Consider the following 20,739-nt stretch of genomic DNA (forward strand, 5'->3'; position numbering starts at 1 on the left):
ATTAGATAAACTACTTTGATAAACTTACTGTTTATACCCCTTCCTTCAGACAGAGAGAAGTGCTGGGGTTATTGTAATGTTGATGCAATCTGATACCGCTCTGGCCTCTTCTCTTTTTGAGAAGTATTCATAGCAGATAAACTGTAGTAGTATGAAAGAGTTGAGTGTTCTTAACATCTTTTGAGTAGTATATAATTGATCGAAGTCATTCCAGTAACTCGCTCCTTGTTGTTATCTCCATGGTATTTGGGGTGGAGGAAGAATGTGATCAGCGTGTCTGCTTTCCTTTGTCATTGTGTTCCCTAATCATTGTGTTCCCTAATCATAGTGTTCCCTAATCATATTGTTCCCTAATCATATTGTTCCCTAATCATTGTGTTCCCCAATCATTGTGTTCCGGAACATAATAAACTTCATTTGCACACTTAAAAACAGATGAAGTTAGAGTGCACTTTGTTATTTTCTAAATTTGTATACAAATTATACATGTATATATTTTCATGGAATCGAGGTGAACTGACAGTGGCTTTGTTTTGTATATAGCTGTTTGTTTATAACCGGGTGGGTTTCCCTAATTTGTAATACAGGTTTCCAAACTCAAACATTATATACCGATACAAAGTATTTGTACTATGGAAAGAAATGTATGGTTAAATGCAACTCTGCCTGTACCATAACATTTGTACACACAGGCCTTAGGCCTAAAAGTACTGAATAAAAAAAATGGAATTGAATAGAGGTTTTAATGACTCTGTGTCCAAGCTACACTTTAACTTGGCACAAGACTGTGGTGATAAACTTTGCGCTGTGCAGTGAAACATGGCTTTAATGAAAACAGATAGATACTACTTCCCTATCACACGACACAGCCCATATCTCCACCAATACATCACCATCAAAATGCATCCTGACATACCATTAAACAAAAATCTCAATAAAGTATTGGATGTTATCTCATTCTTATATCTGTATGCTCGGAGTGATAAATATGGCGAGTAAGGTATGGTTAGGCGACAAAATGGGTACTCCTGTCGCATTTCTGTGTGGTTGGGTCTTGATGACTGCCATTGTCTCAGGGAGCCAATCTGATGGGGCTAATAAGGGACAGATTGGAGATTGAGAGACTGTTCTGTCTGGGTCTAATGTCAAGTCTCTGGTGGCACCAGCCTTGATTAGGGTGATAGATAACCCAATACAGGGAAATGTCTTCATTTAAGCCTCAGAATAAGCTCAAACTGTGCCCTTTTATTCCATATTGAGTGTAAAATGTTTCTGATCCACCACCCTCACCCCACTGATCCACCACCCTCACCCCACTGATCCACCACCCTCTCCCCACTGATCCCAACCCCCACCCCACTGATCCACCACCCTCACCCCACTTATCCCCAACCCTCACCCCACTGATCTACCACCCTCACCCCACTGATCCCAACCCCCACCCCACTGATCCACCACCCTCACCCCACTGATCCCAACCCCCACCCCACTGATCTACCACCCTCACCCCACTGATCCCAATCCCCACCCCACTGATCCCCAACCCTCACCCCACTGATCCCAACCCCCACCCCACTGATCCACCACCCTCACCCCACTGATCCCAATCCCCACCCCACTGATCCCCAACCCTCACCCCACTGATCCCAACCCCCACCCCACTGATCCCCAACCCTCACCCCACTGATCCCAATCCCCACCCCACTGATCCCCAACCCTCACCCCACTGATCCCAACCCCCACCCCACTGATCCACCACCCTCACCCCACTGATCCCAACCCCCACCCCACTGATCCACCACCCTCACCCCACTGATCCCCAACCCTCACCCCACTGATCTACCACCCTCACCCCACTGATCCCAATCCCCACCCCACTGATCCACCACCCTCTCCCTACTGATCCCCAACCCTCACCCCACTGATTTCCATCACCACCCCACTGATCCCAACCCTCACCCCACTGATCCCAACCCTCACCCCACTGATCCCAACCCCCACCCCACTGATCCACCACCCTCACCCCACTGATCCCCAACCCTCACCCCACTGATTTCCATCACCACCCCACTGATCCCAACCACCACCCCACTGATCCACCACTGATCCACCACCCTCACCCCACTGATCCCAACCCCCACCCCACTGATCTACCAGCCTCACCCCACTGATCCCAATCCCCACCCCACTGATCCCCAACCCTCACCCCACTGATCCCAACCCCCACCCCACTGATCCACCACCCTCACCCCACTGATCCCAATCCCCACCCCACTGATCCCCAACCCTCACCCCACTGATCCCAACCCCCACCCCACTGATCCCCAACCCTCACCCCACTGATCCCAATCCCCACCCCACTGATCCCCAACCCTCACCCCACTGATCCCAACCCCCACCCCACTGATCCACCACCCTCACCCCACTGATCCCAACCCCCACCCCACTGATCCACCACCCTCACCCCACTGATCCCCAACCCTCACCCCACTGATCTACCACCCTCACCCCACTGATCCCAATCCCCACCCCACTGATCCACCACCCTCTCCCTACTGATCCCCAACCCTCACCCCACTGATTTCCATCACCACCCCACTGATCCCAACCCTCACCCCACTGATCCCAACCCTCACCCCACTGATCCCAACCCCCACCCCACTGATCCACCACCCTCACCCCACTGATCCCCAACCCTCACCCCACTGATTTCCATCACCACCCCACTGATCCCAACCACCACCCCACTGATCCACCACTGATCCACCACCCTCACCCCACTGATCCCAACCGCCACCCCACTGATCCACCACCCTCACCCCACTGATCCCCAAGCCCACCCGACTGATCCACCATTGCCACTGATACCCACCCCATTTTAAGATAATTATTTTTAGGTTATCCAAGACCCATGAAGGTCCGGATTAGAATTGATCTTCAGCAATCCATGCTTGTCATAATAGGTAACTGAGGGGATCGGGTGGTCAGGCTCGCAGACTTAGTTGATGCATGTCATCGTGTCCCAATTATGTAGATCGATGTTCATGATGTCAATCACTGGATGGTCTGGTCCAGACCCGATTATTTATGGATCGCCGTCATAAAGCTGGAATATTGCTGAGTGTGGCGTTAACAACAAACAAAAGAAATCCAAAATGTTGTTGCATACATAACCTTTGCCAGACCTATTTGACACCTTTTTTGACTGGTTTCTTGAGTATGCAAGTGCCAACACCACTAATCTCGCTCCATCGAATCCCCTTCCCAATTTAACATTCTCTTCCTAAGTTTATGCAAAAGTCTCACAACCAGCTTATTAATCTGTTGTTGAGCCATTGAGAACAGCTAGAGCTTCTTACAAGCAATCATTGCACTTGGCCTATAGCAACACTCACTGCCACCGACAGGACTAAACCGACAGCACTATTGCTATCAGAACACTTGCTGTCATTGCCAGGAATTAAGGCAGCGCTAATAATGCTTAGTAGGAAAGATCCTGTCCCCAACTAACCTGTATTAACTACTGACTGTTGGGAGAGATTGACAGGTCATCAAGCTTACTGACCTCATTCCTATCTTTGCTGTCTGAGGTCCATTGAGGAGCAGATGACCACAAAGGGTCATAGAATTCAGATCTAGGGTATCATGTTGATTGACCCTGGTGTGTATGACCCAGTGTTACCCATACGATTACCCCCTTTCAGGGATCTGGCCATGTGAAAGATTATCTTCAACAATAAGGGTTGAGTCACCACATCACTGCTTCACAATAACATCAAATTTGGGCCTGTCATATTGGCAACATTTACTTTTCCTTTCAGTTTATGAACTCAGCAAGTGATTCATTCATCACTGTATATGAGATTTTCTTACAATGCATCTTATCAACTCGCATCAGTTGCTCTCCAGAACAGAATCAGTTCACCAGAACAGTCTTTTGTATGACACGTTAGTGTTGGTGTTTATTCTATTGACCCACCTACTGACCGAGAGACATTGTCAGTGGCAGCCAGTTCAGACTGCCTCCGTGGTCTAGTGGTACAGTGTCTGCCCGGTTTGATCCCCGGCCGCGTCATACCAAAAGACGTTAAAAGATGGTACTTGTTGTTACCCTGTCTGGCGCTCGGCATTGAGGGCTAAAATAAGGACTTTTCGGCTTGGAGTCAGTAAACTGTGTCTGAGTGGGGTATTTTGTGTTAAAATGCGGCAAGGTGTCTCTAGTGGACTAGCACTATAAATCAGCATCAGTCCGGCGTAGTACAAGCAGCCATACACACACGTACATGCACGTTGCTATAATCTTGGACGCAACGTTAAACCCCATATCATCTCACCACACGGGAGTCTGGTGATACACTGGGTTTATATCATGACATGAGTAGTTCATAGGCAAATAGCCTGAAGACAACATCATTGATGAAGTTTCTGTCTCTGCTTGACTACAGTCCAAAAATGGCTGTGAAGATGGAGGATTCAGCTCGTCAGTAACCAAGTATGAGAATTGATCTGGTTTTTGGACTTGGGGTCCATTCTACAAAGTGATGTTTGCGCTAAGACGATCGTAGCTTCCATACTTTGACATAGACTTTCGACAATTGTCAGCTCTGAGATCGCTTTGTGGAACGGGGCCATGGGATGTATGGAAGGTTGCTGCCAGGCTTAGGCTATTTGTTGAGAGGACCTTATATTGAGATGATGGCTGTTCCTGTAGTTGTCTGCTTTTGGCAAGATGTGGTCAGACAGTGGCCATGATTAAATGTTTCAAGTAGGATTGTAGACTTATGCTGTAAATATAATATTTTGATAGAAACAAACAACTTTCTTTATATTGGAAAGGAGCCTCAATGAGATGGGAGATTCAGAACCTGAGAAAAAATCTAGACTTGGCATTGGACCACCTCCAAGGTCTAGTGGTAGAGCTTCCGCCTGGAGAACGGAAGGTCCGGGTTCAGTTCCTGGCCATGTCATACCAAAAGATGTTAAAAGATGGTACTTGTTGTCACCCTGCCTGGGGCTCAAGATTAAGGGGATAAAACAAGGATTGGTTGGCTCGAAGTCAGTATACTGTGTCTGAGTGGGGTATTCATGTTAAACTGCAGCATGCTGTCTCCGTGGGCTAGCACTTTAGAATCAGCATTAGTCCGGACTAGTACAAGCAAACACACACATGCATAATCTTGGACGCTATGTTAAACCCCATTTCACCTCACCTCAAGGCGTATTTTTGGAATTTATCACCCTCCAGAAGAGCATTCTTCAGCAATCTATGAGGCTATTAATTAAGGAACAACTTCAAGAAAATTAGAGACGTGAAGTTCTGACATCGAGCTGTCTCAAATGTAATTGAAAATAAAACCTAATGATAAATCTAGTGGGCAAAAAATTTCACCATATTTGTTACCTGAGAGAAACTAGATCAATATTTGGTTACACTTGTAAGCAAAATGCGCATGAGTTTGCCATTAGCTGGTGTTAGTTTTGTTACAGCTGTCACTGAGACCATAGTGTAAACCAATCAGTAAGCACTCTTATATCATGCACATGTGATATGGCAGCTTTTTTAAGCTTATCTATGAATACAAAGTAAAATGTAAATACTGAAGGTGTTGAAAGTAAAATGTAAATACTGAAGGTGTTGAAAGTAAAATGTAAATACTGAAGGTGTTGAAATACTTCTACCCTACTATACTGGAAAAGAATAATAACCAGGACATCTCCAATGTTGGCCAGGGTGGTACTGGGTCATACGAGTGGGTGATATGATGGCAGAATGGCAGATATGACTCTGGATTCTGTGTCAACTTGTTTTTATCTCTGCATCAGCATGATCAGATCAAGTAATATTATGTACTGTTTCAGTGTGTCTTAGTTTTCAACAATAATAGGCAGAAGTAAAATCAGGTTTGTCCTCAGTATGATATGTGCTGAACAATTAACAGGATTGTGACATAACATTGTGTCTGACCATTGATGTTTGTGATACTGCTTGACAAACACGTGTCATATGCAACTAAAGGCGACTATGCTTGTCATAAGAGGCGACTAACGGCATCGGGTGGTCGGGCTCACTGACTTGGTTGATCATCGTATGCACGCACACACTCACGCACGCACGCACGAACGCACGCACGCACGCACACACGCACATGATGATAATACACCATCCACCTAAATCTACGTTAATGGATATATTATGACACAACTGGTCGTCAGCTTTATTCTGTATGTATATGGACATTGTGGCAAGCCTCATCTCAATCCCGTGAAAACAAACTGTCCACAATGTAAATCTAGACCCAGTAACCTGATGGCAAAAGGCCTAAATGGCAAGTCATGGATGAAGACAGGTCTGCTAAGATCACAATGGAGAGATGCCTCAACGAGATTGAAAACAAACACCAGATGAGTCTTTTGTTAAAGCTTCCTCAAGTGGAATGCACTCATGAATATTAAATTTTTTTCACTTCCTGTAATGTTTGAAGGCCACATTGTTCGTGAATAAGTAAGTTATCTCCTCGTATATCATTGTAAAAGAGGCTGTTGGGATTGCGACTTACATAACAGGGTTCTCAGTAAATTGTCCTGAAACTTGTGGGGTGTGTTTGTGCATGTGCAATATACACAAGAGGTAGTGATAACATTATCTTTTTATATCACATTTATCATTTTCTTTGAAAAGGGTGCAATTTTTAAAAAAAGTACTTGACAAGTATTTACCAGGAATGAATTTTACATAATTACGTTTATTTTCTAGTTTGCTGACTCAGTTCTTTATCAATGATATGGAAAGGAATACAAAAACTTCTTATTCTTGGAAAGATACAGCATGGAAGTGGGAAGTGGGGTGGGAATTTGTGTGTGTGTGGGGGGGGATTTGGTTAAGGATGTATCGAGGATGCATGACAGTGTTGAAATTACAGACCGTGTTTCTGTTGACAAAGTAATTTCTTTGTTCCTGTTAGTAGTGTTACAGAATAATAAAAATAAAGAGCATGTTAAAAATGTATAAAGCAAGTTACTTTGGGAATTCTGTGTAAATGAAACAGGATACTTTCTACGAAAAGATAGTTCCTTTAATTTTAATTTGATATCCTGTTTAAACTATTTGTTATTTTTTGTGGACTCAAATACCTATTTTTGATAAAGTTTCATACAGGATACACATTTTTGACTTGTTGAAATGGAACCAAAAGTATTGATCATGATTGATTGATGATTAGGTCTGGATTGATATATAGTGAAACCTCATTAACCTGGACCCTGTTAACCCAGAAGCCCCTCCTTCGTTTTATCTTAATAGATACACAACATGGAATTAAACTGACACTACACTAAACCATGATTCTTTAATCTGGGCCTTTGATTATCCGGATGGTTTCAATGGGTATGGCATGGTCCGTTTTATCGGAATTTCACTGTGTCACATGATCATATAGTTTGTGGATTTCCATGTATACATTTACCATTGTACATGATCCTTGTCCTAACTTTTATCCAAATTTTTAAACCCACACTATATATGTTCATGATGAATTTATGGTTTATAGGATTCAAGCATGGTATTAGTAGTCAATTTGAACCACAACGAATATCAAGGATAGGTTTTTATTGCACAGAGGTCAAGGTATTTTCTTGGTTTCTGGGTACAGACAATTGAAGATGAGGTAGCTTTAAGCAGTATGATAACAAGTGTATGATCTAATATTGATGGCATGGGCATGTAGGAAGATGAGCGTTGCTACAGACATTTCCGTGGCTTATGAATAAATCAGTGACAAACCATCTCCTATTTGCAATTATTAGGATCACCAATTGTCCTTGAAGCAATGGGTTATGGCTCGCCAAGTAGTCTGAGATGCTGGATGTCCCTTGATGTGCCGACCACCTCTGTGGTCTAGTGGTAGAGCATCTGCCTAGAGAGTGGAAGGTCCTGGGTTCGATCCTCGTCCGTGTCATACCAAAAGCGTTAAATGATGGTACTTGTTGTGACCCTGCCTGGTGCTCGGCATTGAGGGGCTAAAACAGGGAGTGGATGGCTTGGAGTCAGTATACTGTATCTGAGTGGAGTATTCATGTTAAGCTGTGACACGGTATGTCAGTGAACTAGCACTCAGGACTAGTACAAGGAGAGACGCACGCACGCACGCACGCACGCACGCACGCACGCACGCACACGGATGCATGTAGCTATTTAAGTGCATCTTGGATGCGGTGAAACCCCATTTCACCTCACCTCATCTTGATGTTCCAGAAGCTGATGGTAGTGGGTTTGAATCTCAGATCTACCCTGATTATGACCCTTGGTCCTTCAGCTGTGTACCTAGCTCCCAAGGTATTGGTCTCAACCCATCCATGCTTGTCATGCTTGGTGTGAGGGTCAATTGGGTATATGGTCTTGGTCATCCCGATTACTGTTTCTCATCATGCCCTGGTGGCTAGCTCATGCTTTCACTCATGGTTTGCCGGGTCCAGACTTGATCACATGTCTCTGTGCTATAGTTGACCATTCTGAAACAGTAGCCGATAAGACCTGAGCTTACTTTGTTCTGCTCACTTTAATCCGCGAGAGATGTTTTTGCTCCAGTGACCACAGCACAGGTACAGGCTTATCACATACCAGATTTTTCTCTTATGTTAAACAAATGCACTTATTCTGAAAAAAGAACAGACGGGCCTAATGCAATGGGAAGATCCGGGGTAGAATAGGTCTTCAGCAAACCATGTTTGCCGTAAAAGGCAACTCACGGGATCGGGTGGTCAGGCTCACTGACTTGGTTGATGCATGTCATCATATCCCAATTGTGTGGATTGATGCCCATGATATCAATCACTGGATTGTCTGGTCCAGACTCAATTATTTACAGAACACTGTCACATAGCTGGAATATTGCTAAGTGCGGCGTAAACAACAATAAACGAGGTAGTCGTGTAAAGGCAAATTTTTGCGACTGTATGGCCATAATTGCCGGTTGCAACATATGTCAGGCCAAGCCAAAATGTCTATGTTAACATTGCACTTCACTTACAGAAAATACAAACATGAAATAGCATGAAGGAACCCGGTTTATCATCCAAAACATGGAATTTTTCCACTTTTATCAACTCCTGTTGATATATTTGATATCAAAAGATACTCGGGTGAGATTCTCTATTTATCCATAACTTGTAAGAACATAAACAAACGAAAGCATTGAATAAAGATAACTTGAGAGGTGAAGAATAACTCAAGGGGGGTAACTCTATACACCATTAACTTGTCAGACTTTCATTTTTTCATTGAAATATGAGGCCATTGATTGTAGCTGAGTGTAAATATTCTGAGATGGCAATCCTGGTGTTTATATATGCTGTACGAGAAGTTACAGAACACCCATATCTTACGTATTACTATAGTTAATCTGTCATGGTATGACATATGACTGTGGTAATACGCAAGGATTTGGTGTTTTTTAACTTCTTTTGAGTAGTATATATGGAAGGTTGATCGTGTAAAAGCATACAATTTCAATATTTTCATCGAAACTTAAGGAGACAATATGTAGGTTAATTGTATGGAGAGCCAGGTTACCTCAGGAGAGGTCAGTGCTTTATGACTTACAGTTGAATGTACAGTCATTCCTTGTCATGTTTATCACGTACTGAAGGGGGATAAAAAACGTTTTGATGGACGTATAGATTACATGTAAGTGTGTGGTAAAATTTATTGCCTCAAATTATACTTTGCAAGCAGAAAGCTGTACATTTGGGTCTTTGAAAAGTGAGTTGCCCAATTTTTATGAGAAAAAAACTTTAGTTTAAGAACTCATAAAGAACTTCAGTAAATCATATTTTATCAAAGCACAATGGCAGACTTACAGTGTGTAAAATTTTATGTTGGTAATAAGTATATATTCACCACTCAGGAGCTATTATCTGTTATTGATGGCACTCGGTGGGGTATGCTGTGGTTATCATTGTGAACCAATATATGCTATTTATTCGCTGAACTAGGCCCAGTATTCTGAATGTGTATGCAATGAACTTTGGTTCAAGTAATTTATTTCATTGTTGCTGTAACTGGAAATATTGCAACAAGTGGCGTAAAACCGAACACACTTGCTTGAAGAAAAGAGGCCAGAGTAAAGGAGAACGACATGGTACTTTCATAAAAATGCAGCCTTTTTTAGGTCAAATGTTAAATATGACAGTCAATTAACGATTAGCATATTGATATTATGCAAGTTATTTTCAAGACAAAAACTACTCATACACTCAGAAATTGCCATTAGAAATATTGTATTGGACAGCAATCTTTCTCACTATAGTACATCAATTCATAATGACATTAATGAATATCTCTGATGGTATTCAAAGTTCACATCAGTCTTTTAGCTTATGAATGCATTGTTTATTGTTTCAGACTTTGTGATATGTTTTTATCCATTGTCATAGTTCCATACATCATGTGTTTACAAAGAATTGTCATAAGTGCAAATACAAATAATGTTATTTTATGAATATTTTTTTACATATTTATCATGTTTGTTTATGTTTTTTAGAATTCCTAATTTTTCAAAGTCTGCATTTGAAAAATGGAAGACAAATAATTTTATCATAGTTGGTTAATATTAGCAAATATTAGGTTGTGACAATATTTTTTGTGATTTGTTTATCAATACAGTATTGGAAACATATTGTAATATATATATATATATATATATATTGTATAAGTAGTTCAGTTTTAGTTGCCATCATCATCATTTTATCAGATCCTGACAGGGATATAATTCAGTAGGATGTATCTTAGTTTTCTCTCCTGAAGAATCGTTCATAATAGACGTTTGGTCGGTTCGCTATATTTCAGGAAGGATAGTTAGACAAAGACAGATAAATAATGTTCCAACACTCTCTATATGCTTTCATAATGTTTGTGTTTGTTTGGTGGTTATTCAAACAGGCAATACAAGCTTTATCATACAAAAGAAATTCGAAGGAGGATTGGCTTTTACAAGAAGATTGTTTCTGTTTGTGGTGAATGTACATGTGATATGGGTCAATATACCTCAACACTCCTAACACTTAAATATGTTGCTGCCTGCGTATTGGATTATAAACAAATTGGAGATAATCTCTGGTTTGTTGGTTTGAGTTTGGGTTTGTTTTCCGAACATGTTTTTTCATGAACGGAATGGAGGAAGTGTAAAAAGTTAATGTGTGACAGTTGCAAATTTGTCACTATTAAATCAAAAGAATATTCTGTGCTTTTGCCAATATTTCCAAATGTCTGTTTGTTTCTATTTCTCAGTCCAAGCACTGATTTTGATCCAAGCTGGTTTTAATTTTATTCATCATCACAATATTGCAACTTGAAATTCTTTAACAAACTGATGATAATATTGAAGATATTATTGCATGTTGAAATAAAAAAAACGTCTTTCATATTTATGCATGGGAATATTTTAAAATTTCTCAACAAAATTTGACATAACACTAAAAAAATTGACATAAATTCTGGCATAAAACATGAGATTGCCAGATGAAAGCAGAATGTTTTAATGAATAGTACATGCATGCCACCCTTTGATTTAGATTATTATGATATTTTAATTAGATTGAAAATGGGACCTAAGCAATTTTTTGTCTTGAAAGAAATTCCACAGCACTGATGATAAAATTGTTGACCCATAACTCCAGTGTAATATTCCTTCAGAATGGCTATAATATACAGTGTACCATGGTGCGAGTGATAATGTCTCCTACACAGCCATATACACCCATAGGCAGTTCATTGAAGCAGGAGACCGGAGTCTACATGGAAGGAAATCCTTCTCCGTAATACTCCTTTACTGTATTAGTGTATGCACACAAGCTGTGAAAGCCTGGTGAGGCTTCGGTCACAACAAGCTTTGGTATGGCTTCCACAACCGAAACACCAGTCTTTCACTTTTCATTTTCCACCCCTGTAGGTTCCGAACGCTGTTGATCACTCCATGTTAACTCTTTGTGTCTGAAGAGCATTACGATCTCGTGTCATTAACTCTCAACCTTTGAGACTGGTAGACCTTACCTGCCCTGAGCTGGAGCCTTTGTGAGGGAACTTTGATTACATTAGGGTGAAATCTCATAGAGGTGGTAGATACCCTCCCCACTGTGGTGAAGGGAGGGGATGAACTTGTAGGGAGGGTTCACCATGTGTGTAGACTCGAGGAGGTGTTCAACCCCGCTGTCATTGTGATGGATCCTTAAATTGTTAACCCTGGAGTAGGAAGTGGCAGAATGTATGCCAGATACAAAGCAGAGGTCGAGGCGGTAGGTACTTTGGCTTTGTTTATCATTGTATTTACAGCATTAGAAATTTGACTTTTTTTAGGACAAGTCCAGAGGAGAAGGTTAAATCTTATTTCACTGGTCCTCAGAGTTTGTAGCTGGTACTGCTTCAACAGACAAATATTTACCATGGTTACATTTAAAAACAATGTTTATTCAGTTCCAATCTGTGGAAAAAAATGAAGCACTGAGAACTGGTTCTGCATTATAGCCCTCTAATGCTGCTAGTCAGTGAGGACTACCATCATTGGATTTTTACTTGTCATCAGCACAATTTTGTAGTCATGGGCTAGTGGACAAGCGTGAATTTTGAAGGCTGATATACATGTTTTGTTTATGTTGTCGTCCGAACATACAAATTATGATTTTGATGCTGAGGAATTTGTTTGGTTTAGTTGTATAGACAATGTCATATTTTATTGGCTTAGTTTGTTTCAAATATTGATTATATATGGTTTGTTTTGGATTTTTATATAAAAACAGATTTCTGTGGGAGATAAGATTTTATTGATTTTAAAAGAATGTTGTTTTAAGTAACTTTTTCATTTCTGAAAAATATTTTCTATGTTAATGGTACCCACGGTTGTTCAAGTATCGTTTTACATACTTGGTTATGATGTTTTGTTGAAACTGCTACACAAAATGTTATCATGGTTCTAGTGTGTGTAGTCTTTATATGTCGCGGGGCAGTCGGGTAGCCCAGTGGTCAAAGCATTTGCTCGTCACGCTGAAGACCCAGGTTCGCTTCCCGACATGGGTACAATGTGTGAAGCCCATTTCTGGTGTCCCCCGGCATGATATTGCTGGAATATTGCTAAAAGCGGCGTAAAACCATACTCACTCACTCACTTGACATGGTGCCTGATTGTTCTTCACCTATTACCATCATGTTACCAGTTAGCATCAGCACAGATGAGGCGGTGGTATGGTTACTAGCCTCATGGTTAAAGCATTTTTGTAAACAAATGTCCAGAGGACTAGTGGAAACACATTATTTCTCTAGTCTTCAGAGTTTGTACCAAGTCCTGCTAAAACAAGACACAAATGTATATTATGTTTACATTTTGTCAGTTTTATTCAGTTCCAATTTATAGAAAATTAATGTTTCAAGAACTGGTTCAGAATCATAGCCCTCAAACGGTACTAGTCAACATGAGGACTACCATCTTACGATTTTTACTTGTCCTCAGCCGGGGCACGGGTGGCCCACTCGTCTAAGGCGCCGCGATTCGCTGTGCAGAGTTGCGTCCCTTGGGCACGCCAGAAACCTACGATTGTGGGTTCGAATCCCGGTTCGCCCCGATTATGTTTCTAGGTTTGTCAGCACCATACCCGTGCTCGTGGGTTTCACCGAAGTGGTAAATGTCTGAGAGCTGCACCACTTCGGGCTTTCCTCCCACATTAAGCTGACACGCCGCGATATAACTGGAATACTTTTAAAAACGGAGTTTAACCGAACTCACTCACTCACTCTCTTTTCCTCAGCACAGTTTAGCAGTGCTGGGATTAGCAAGCTGACTTAGCTTGTAAGAGTAGACATCCTGAAACTCAATCACTGGCTTGATAACGGTGTTAGAACCTAGACTGGAGCATGGCTCCTAATTGTAACAATGAAGTTGTTCATCCATACATCCTTACTTATCCTGAAACTGATAGGTTTATTTGTTTATTTTTAAATTCAGGACCAATGATGAAGGCCTTGAGGCATGGTGGTTCACTTGGTGTCCAGTCCAAGTCTCAAAGTATAAATTTTTAACAAGTAGCCATATGGCTACAAGTATTTTTGTCCAGGTAGCCAGTGGTAAAATCAAGAAGTCAAGCCAATATTGTAGGTAGCCAAAAGCATTTGAAATTATCTTTTATCAAATAACTATTATATGTACAAGTCATAGCACTAGTCTTGGAATTGTATATTTATAGTGGAAAATGTACTTGAGTTTTGTTATTTGTGACTCAAACAATGATGCAATTTACGTTACAAGATTATATAGGTATATCCTTGCTTATCCAATAAACTATCAACTAAAGTAAAATACTTATTACAGTCAAGTCTCGTTAATCCGACATTCGTTAATCCGACGATCGGCTTCATCCGACACAAATGATGGGAAACGATTAAATCAGTGCTATTTAGACCCGTTAATCCAAAGGTCTCGCAGTCTTGTTAATCCGACACAGTGATCAGCGTACTCCTTGGTCATCTGTCCGCGAGTACACAGCCTGTGTTTTGATGCGAGACGAGTCAGCGAGTAGCTGCATATTTCAACGGCTGCAGAGATAAACTTGCTTAACAATAAACAATTACTGCCTTAAATAAACAAAACAGGATTAATCACAAGCCTTTATTACCTAATTCTCATGAAAATCTGATACAATTTACTCGCTACTGCTGAGGACATCCGTTTTCAGGTCACGTCAGAACGACCTTTCGCGAACTTTGACTGACCAATGAAATTACTAACAGGAAGTCGACATTAGCCACTAAGGAAGCAGCTTTCTTAAGCATTGCAGCACTAGTTTCAAATTGGCGACTTCCATTCCAGACTATGCTTTAAAAAGTATTTTGAATGTGTTAAACTTCAGAGGTTGCATGATTAGAAACCATATTCCGCTAACAATGTAACACAACAATATGAAAAGTTCCTTTTTCCTTTCTTTATTATGTGTTCCTATCGTTATCTATCGTGTAGTTGTCCAATTTTCGATCACTAACGTTGATACTACCTAATTTCTTTTATCAGACATACTCGTTAATACGACATAATCATATGCAACCAACAATGTCGGATTAACAGGACTTGACTGTACATTAATATTTATGTATTTCGGTTCATTGTTGACTTCAGGAGGAATTATTTGTGAGTACAATTAGTAACAGACGTGTCTTCCAAGATCAACTGTTATATATTTTTGTGTCTAGAATTTAGTCGCCACAAGATATTGACAAGAAGTGAGTGAGTGAGTTGGGTTAACTCTTTCAACACCGCAGGCCGGTTATCCGGCCAAGAAGCATCGAGTCCCCAGACACCGTAGGCCGGTTATCCGGCCAAGCCGTAGTCACGTCAAAACAGAATATATTTTTATGGACCTACCTGTGATATCATTCATTTATTTAATCTATCACATTTCACAATGTCTGAAATACGTATTTCATTTCAATTTATCATTTTTTATCGATAAATTAAAAAATTATTCACTATTTCCCGCGATGTTATTGAAAATCAAATTCTCGGACACACATTTCGACAACGGGTCCACATCGAACATGTCAAAGAGCAAAATAAAGACGTTTTAAACAAATCTTTAAATATATTATACAAAGTAATAAATGAAATCAACAAAAATATATCTAAAAGTAATCAAACTTACATCTACATCTCCGTCTCGGACACGATGTTTAATGCAAAAATATATGCATGAAAAATCTTTGTCACAGCTCGTAACCTAGCACGATACATTCACGAAGTTCCATATTTTTAATATATATCGTGATTTCCTGCTTAAAATGTTCAGAATAACACGATTTAACAAAAATCTTTCGCCAACTTGTGAAATTTATCAAACACGGGCTTGGTATCACAGCTGTAATTTGATTGGCTGCCTTAGGTCACGTGCTTAAAATAGACCAATCACGAAACTTGTTGCAGATTTCAGCAAGAAAGCGTCATTAGAAACCAATTTTAATCCAATGAAATCGCTTGTTATAACTACGAAAAAAACCAGGCGATGTTACGAGCATGTAGATGAAGGAATAAGCTTTCCAGCGATGTGTCACATGCCATTCTTCGACGAACGTGCTTTTCATACGAAGCCTCGAAAACGGGGGTATTTCTTCATGTTACTGAGCGGACAGCCGCTGTTATCGGGAAATGGGTGATGATATAGATACTGTTTATAATTCTTTTTAAAATGATTTTCAATCACGTAAACAATGAAAATAAAACAGAAATAGGTAAGTGGATTTTATGAAATCTTATATTTGCCGAAAATAGTCAAGTTTTCGCTTCCTTGGTCCCTAATCTGGACGTTAACAACGTGTTAGCTTACATTTTTTATTTACAACAAACTTAAATAAGTTCTAAATGCATTATTTTAAATAATGTGAAAAACATAACTTTCATATTTATAAACCATAGGATCAGACCTTTCAAATGGTGTATAACATGTAGTAGCAAATATATTTTACAAGCAGATATTTTCTTTGATAAATGTTGGCTTCATCTATCACACAAGAGTCTCTGGGAACTCGGTGTCCCAGCAGTAAACACTTCTGGTTGACTGGTGTTGAAAGAGTTAAACACCGCTTTTTACAGTATTACAGTTATATCACGGCATGTCAGCTAAATGTGGGAGGAAAGCCCGAAGTGATGCAGATCTCAGACGTTTACCATTTCGGTGAAACCCACGAGCACGGGGATGTTGCTGACAAACCTAGAAACATAATCAGAGCAAACCGGGATTCGAACCCACATGATCACAAGTAAAATAATAGGGTAAAGTGCACTAAGATATGAACTGATTATAAGCTGAATGTATTCAGAACAATATAAGTCAGGGATATTTTTTATTAAACACTGTGCTGCATTAGATGTTGGAGGAAAGTCTGAAGTGATGCTGGTCTACTTTGTTGATGCATATCATTGTATCCTCATTGCGTAGATCGATGCTCAATCATTGGATTGTCTGGTCCAGACTCGATTATTTACAGACCGGTGTCATATAGCTGGAATATTGCTGAATGCAGCGTTAAACAACAAACTGTTTGACCTGGCCTCGGTTATTGTATTTAAGACAGAAATATCATGTTATGTAATGCTCAGTGCTACTGTACTGTTGCAAGCCCATGACTCAGATAATCTTTGACCCGATTCCTTGACCTCACACTGGGTATCGGAGCTACAGGTGCTTTATTGGATTATACAAATAGTTTGTCAAAAAAGATGGACCTCTTGGGGGATCATGATAAAAGTTGGAGCGCTGAAATGAGAGATTCATTGTGAAAATTGATATGTAATCTAAGTACTGTTAATGGTCATAATCCTGTTTGTAGTTATTTATTAGTTGAACCAAGTATATTTTTATGTCCGTAGCTAATGCTGTAAGGATTAACCAAAGATTAAATAAATCTGTATGTGCTGTTACCGTGGTTACATGTAAAGAGTGTGGTGTCGTGTGGTGTCGTGTCGTATGGCCATATACTGTTACAAAACATTCATGTTTTTTGAAAGAGCATACATTATTTGGTATAAATATAAATTGTACAATACTATCCCCATGATTTCTCAAGCCACTGGTACTCCCCTTGTGGATTCACACCAGATTCCGGGCTAGAATTGATCTTCAGCAACCCATGTTTGTTGTAGGACGCGATTATTGGGATCAGGTGGTCAGGCTCACTGACTTGGTAGATGCATATCATTGTATCCCAATTGCATAGATCGATGCGCATGATGTCTATCACTGGATTGTCCGGTCCAGATTTGATTATTTACAGACCAACGTCATATATAATATTGCCGAGTGCGACGTTAAAAAAAAAAGAATTACACCAGAAATGTTCACAGGCTCCTCACACTGCTTGTAAGAGGTGACTAGAAATGAGACGGTGATCTGTTCGTAATAAAGTCTGGACGATTGACATCATGATCGATGCATGCAACTGACATACCTTGACATGCATTCAACGAAGTCCGTCTGACCTCCGGATTCATTAAGTGGCCTCTTGCGACAAGCACGTTGCTCAGGGGACCTAATCTAACCCAGAATCCCCATGGATATATGTGGATTCCATTGCATGAGTATTCAGATTCCTGTGCTTATAAGAGGTGACAAGGAGTAGTATCGGGGACTTATAATGACAGCCCAGTCTGTGAGTTTAGCCACTAATCTGAAGACCAAGTCCAGTAAAATTCTGTTCGGTCCAGTAAGATCAGTTGACATTAGTCCGTATGACACTAACACTAAGTACAAGAAATGATGCTAAGTGCCAAGTTGGGGCTAGAAGACTGGCACAGTCTGCAGCTTGCAGGTGTTACTTGTGTGTCAGTGCATACACGTCTATGTGTGTAGCCCATTTCTGGTGTCCCCCGCCGTGATATTGCTGGAATAAGCGGCGTAAAACCAAACTCACTCACTCACTCCATCCCATAACCATGTTTGGATTCGAGATTCTCCCTGATTATCATCTTTGGTTTGTCAGCACCATACCCATCCTCGTGGGTTTCAAGACATGGCTTTCATCCCACATTGATCCGATACACTGGTGAAACTAAAAGAGTGTTTAAAGTGACATAACATGGTGTCTGACCATTGATGTTTGTTATACTGCCCAACATACATGTGTCATATGCGTCGAATAATGGATGTAACATACTGTATTCAAGTAATAAGCGCCCGGGGCGCTCTCAAAATTAGAAATAGGGGGCTCTTATTAGAATATTATTTTGCTGAAGAAAAAAAACATAGTTGAAAGATAAATTTCGTTGTTTATGCTGACAGCCTGAAATGTTTATGTACGACAGATTTTCCAGATTTTAATTGCCCATAAATAAGGGTGCATATAACACACGTTCGCGTATTATACCGAATGAATAAGTCTTGTGTACATTGATCAATCGGAAGGGATGCAAATTGGGCTTGTTCACTAGCCAATATATCAGCAAATATCACCGTGGGCGCTTATTAGAGCTGGGCGATTTTTCATGGAATACGGTAGCTGAAAATTCTGCAGCTCTTTCAGCATTGCTGAGAATATTTTCATGACATAAATTTAAAAACTGTATTGTGACAGACTTTGTAGACACTAATCTGAATGCACTTGACTTTATGCTCCACTCACTCACTCACTCACTCACTCACCCACCCACCCACCCACCCACCCACCCACCCACTCACTCACTCACTCACTCACAGTACTGTTTACAATAACATACAAGTAGAATAAAAGAAAGCAAATATTGTTTTTTGGCCCAGAGAAGGACCACCTTATCACTGCCTATAGCTTGAGTTTATTGTAACCGCTTGAGTACGTACAATGAATACATGCGGGTAACACCCCTGTGTTCATAATCGGTTTGGACAAAGCATCATATCCTGTGTCACGTCATCTTTGCTTTGTGAGGAAAGCGTACAGCAGTGACCTAGTCAACCCGCCTGTGTTGTGGCGGAGCTTCTTGTGATTCCATAGGATACCAAAAATATAGGCTGCAGTGATCATTAACATTTTTGTATTTTGAGTCACTTCATCTACCTTGTAAGTGTAGTTCTTCTTAATGGTTGCCTTTTCAAGTCATTGTAAATATTGTTGTATTGTAGTTTTGTTAACCGTGACCTGGCACAGTATGATTGGTTTTGCAAATCGTACGTTATTATGTTACTGTGACATTGTTGGGTGTTCATGGGAATTTTTTGTGATGAATAACTGAATTATGACCTACATTGTTGAATACACTCTGTATATATTTGTGTTTCAAGACAGGATGATAATGCATTTTCTCTTTACTTTGCAGAGACGGGGTGGAATCTCATTTGACAAGGCAGACAAAAATGCAATATACGTTCGGACACTTGGTAAGTTTATATTTTAGTCTTTTCTTTTTCTTTTTTGGTTTTATTCTCATTCTAATGGAAAGTTACATTATTATTTTGGCAAAACGTTGTGAAATCAAAGTTAGTTGTTTTGACATCATGAGTGTGTTTATAGATGGTGTCAAAAGATTTACTGTAGAATCCTGTTGTTTTGAACTGGTGAGGACCAGACACTTGACCTTATTACCCTTAGACCATGGTGATTCCAAGTTCGCGACAATGTAGTTCAACTGTAGATACTTGTTTCTGTGGGTTTGATTTCCTGTGATTTAAAATGACTATCATCCGCTCCCTCTCCAGTTTCCTCACAGGATTTGATTGGTTTGTTGTTTTACGCCGCACTCAGCAATATTCCAGCTATATGAAGGCCGTCTGTAAAAAATCTAGTCTGGACCAGACAATCCAGTGATTGATATAATGCGCATCGATCCACGCAATTGTGATCGATGACCTCCATTAACCAAGTCAACGAGTTTTCCTGTGAGGACGTAAAAGTCAACTAACCGGTCCGGGTGGTCAGGCTCGCTGACTTGGTTGATGCATGTCATCGATCCCAATTGCATGGATCGATACTCATGATATCAATCACTGGATTGTCTGGTCCAGACTCGATTATTTACAGACCGCCGTCATATAGTTGGAATATTGCTGAGTGCGGCGTTAAACAACAAACCAACCAAATCCTGTGAGGAAACTGGAGAGGGAGCGGATGATAGTCATTTTACATGCAAGTGTACACTGGGACAAGAATACCTAATTTTTCAATTAAATACACTTTCTCCAGAGCCTTAGGCCCCTTCTTCCAGGTGGTTTATCTGTTTTTATAATGAGGGTGTTAGAGAGTGA

General features: G+C 40.5%; 1 protein-coding gene across 2 annotated transcripts in view; it reads left to right on the forward strand.

The window, feature by feature from the left end:
* LOC139480455 (high affinity 3',5'-cyclic-AMP phosphodiesterase 7A-like) overlaps positions 1-20,739 on the forward strand; it is a 99,607-nt gene that overhangs the window by 29,154 nt on the left and 49,714 nt on the right. For both annotated transcript variants that reach the window (XM_071263532.1, XM_071263533.1), the window contains exon 2: positions 19,815-19,875. In XM_071263532.1, the coding sequence (XP_071119633.1) occupies positions 19,815-19,875 (61 nt within the window). The remainder of the gene's footprint in view (positions 1-19,814; positions 19,876-20,739) is intronic.

Source organism: Haliotis cracherodii, unplaced genomic scaffold (assembly GCF_022045235.1).
Source record: "Haliotis cracherodii isolate W230 unplaced genomic scaffold, xgHalCrac1.p SCAF_4, whole genome shotgun sequence".
Lineage (NCBI taxonomy): Eukaryota > Metazoa > Mollusca > Gastropoda > Lepetellida > Haliotidae > Haliotis > Haliotis cracherodii.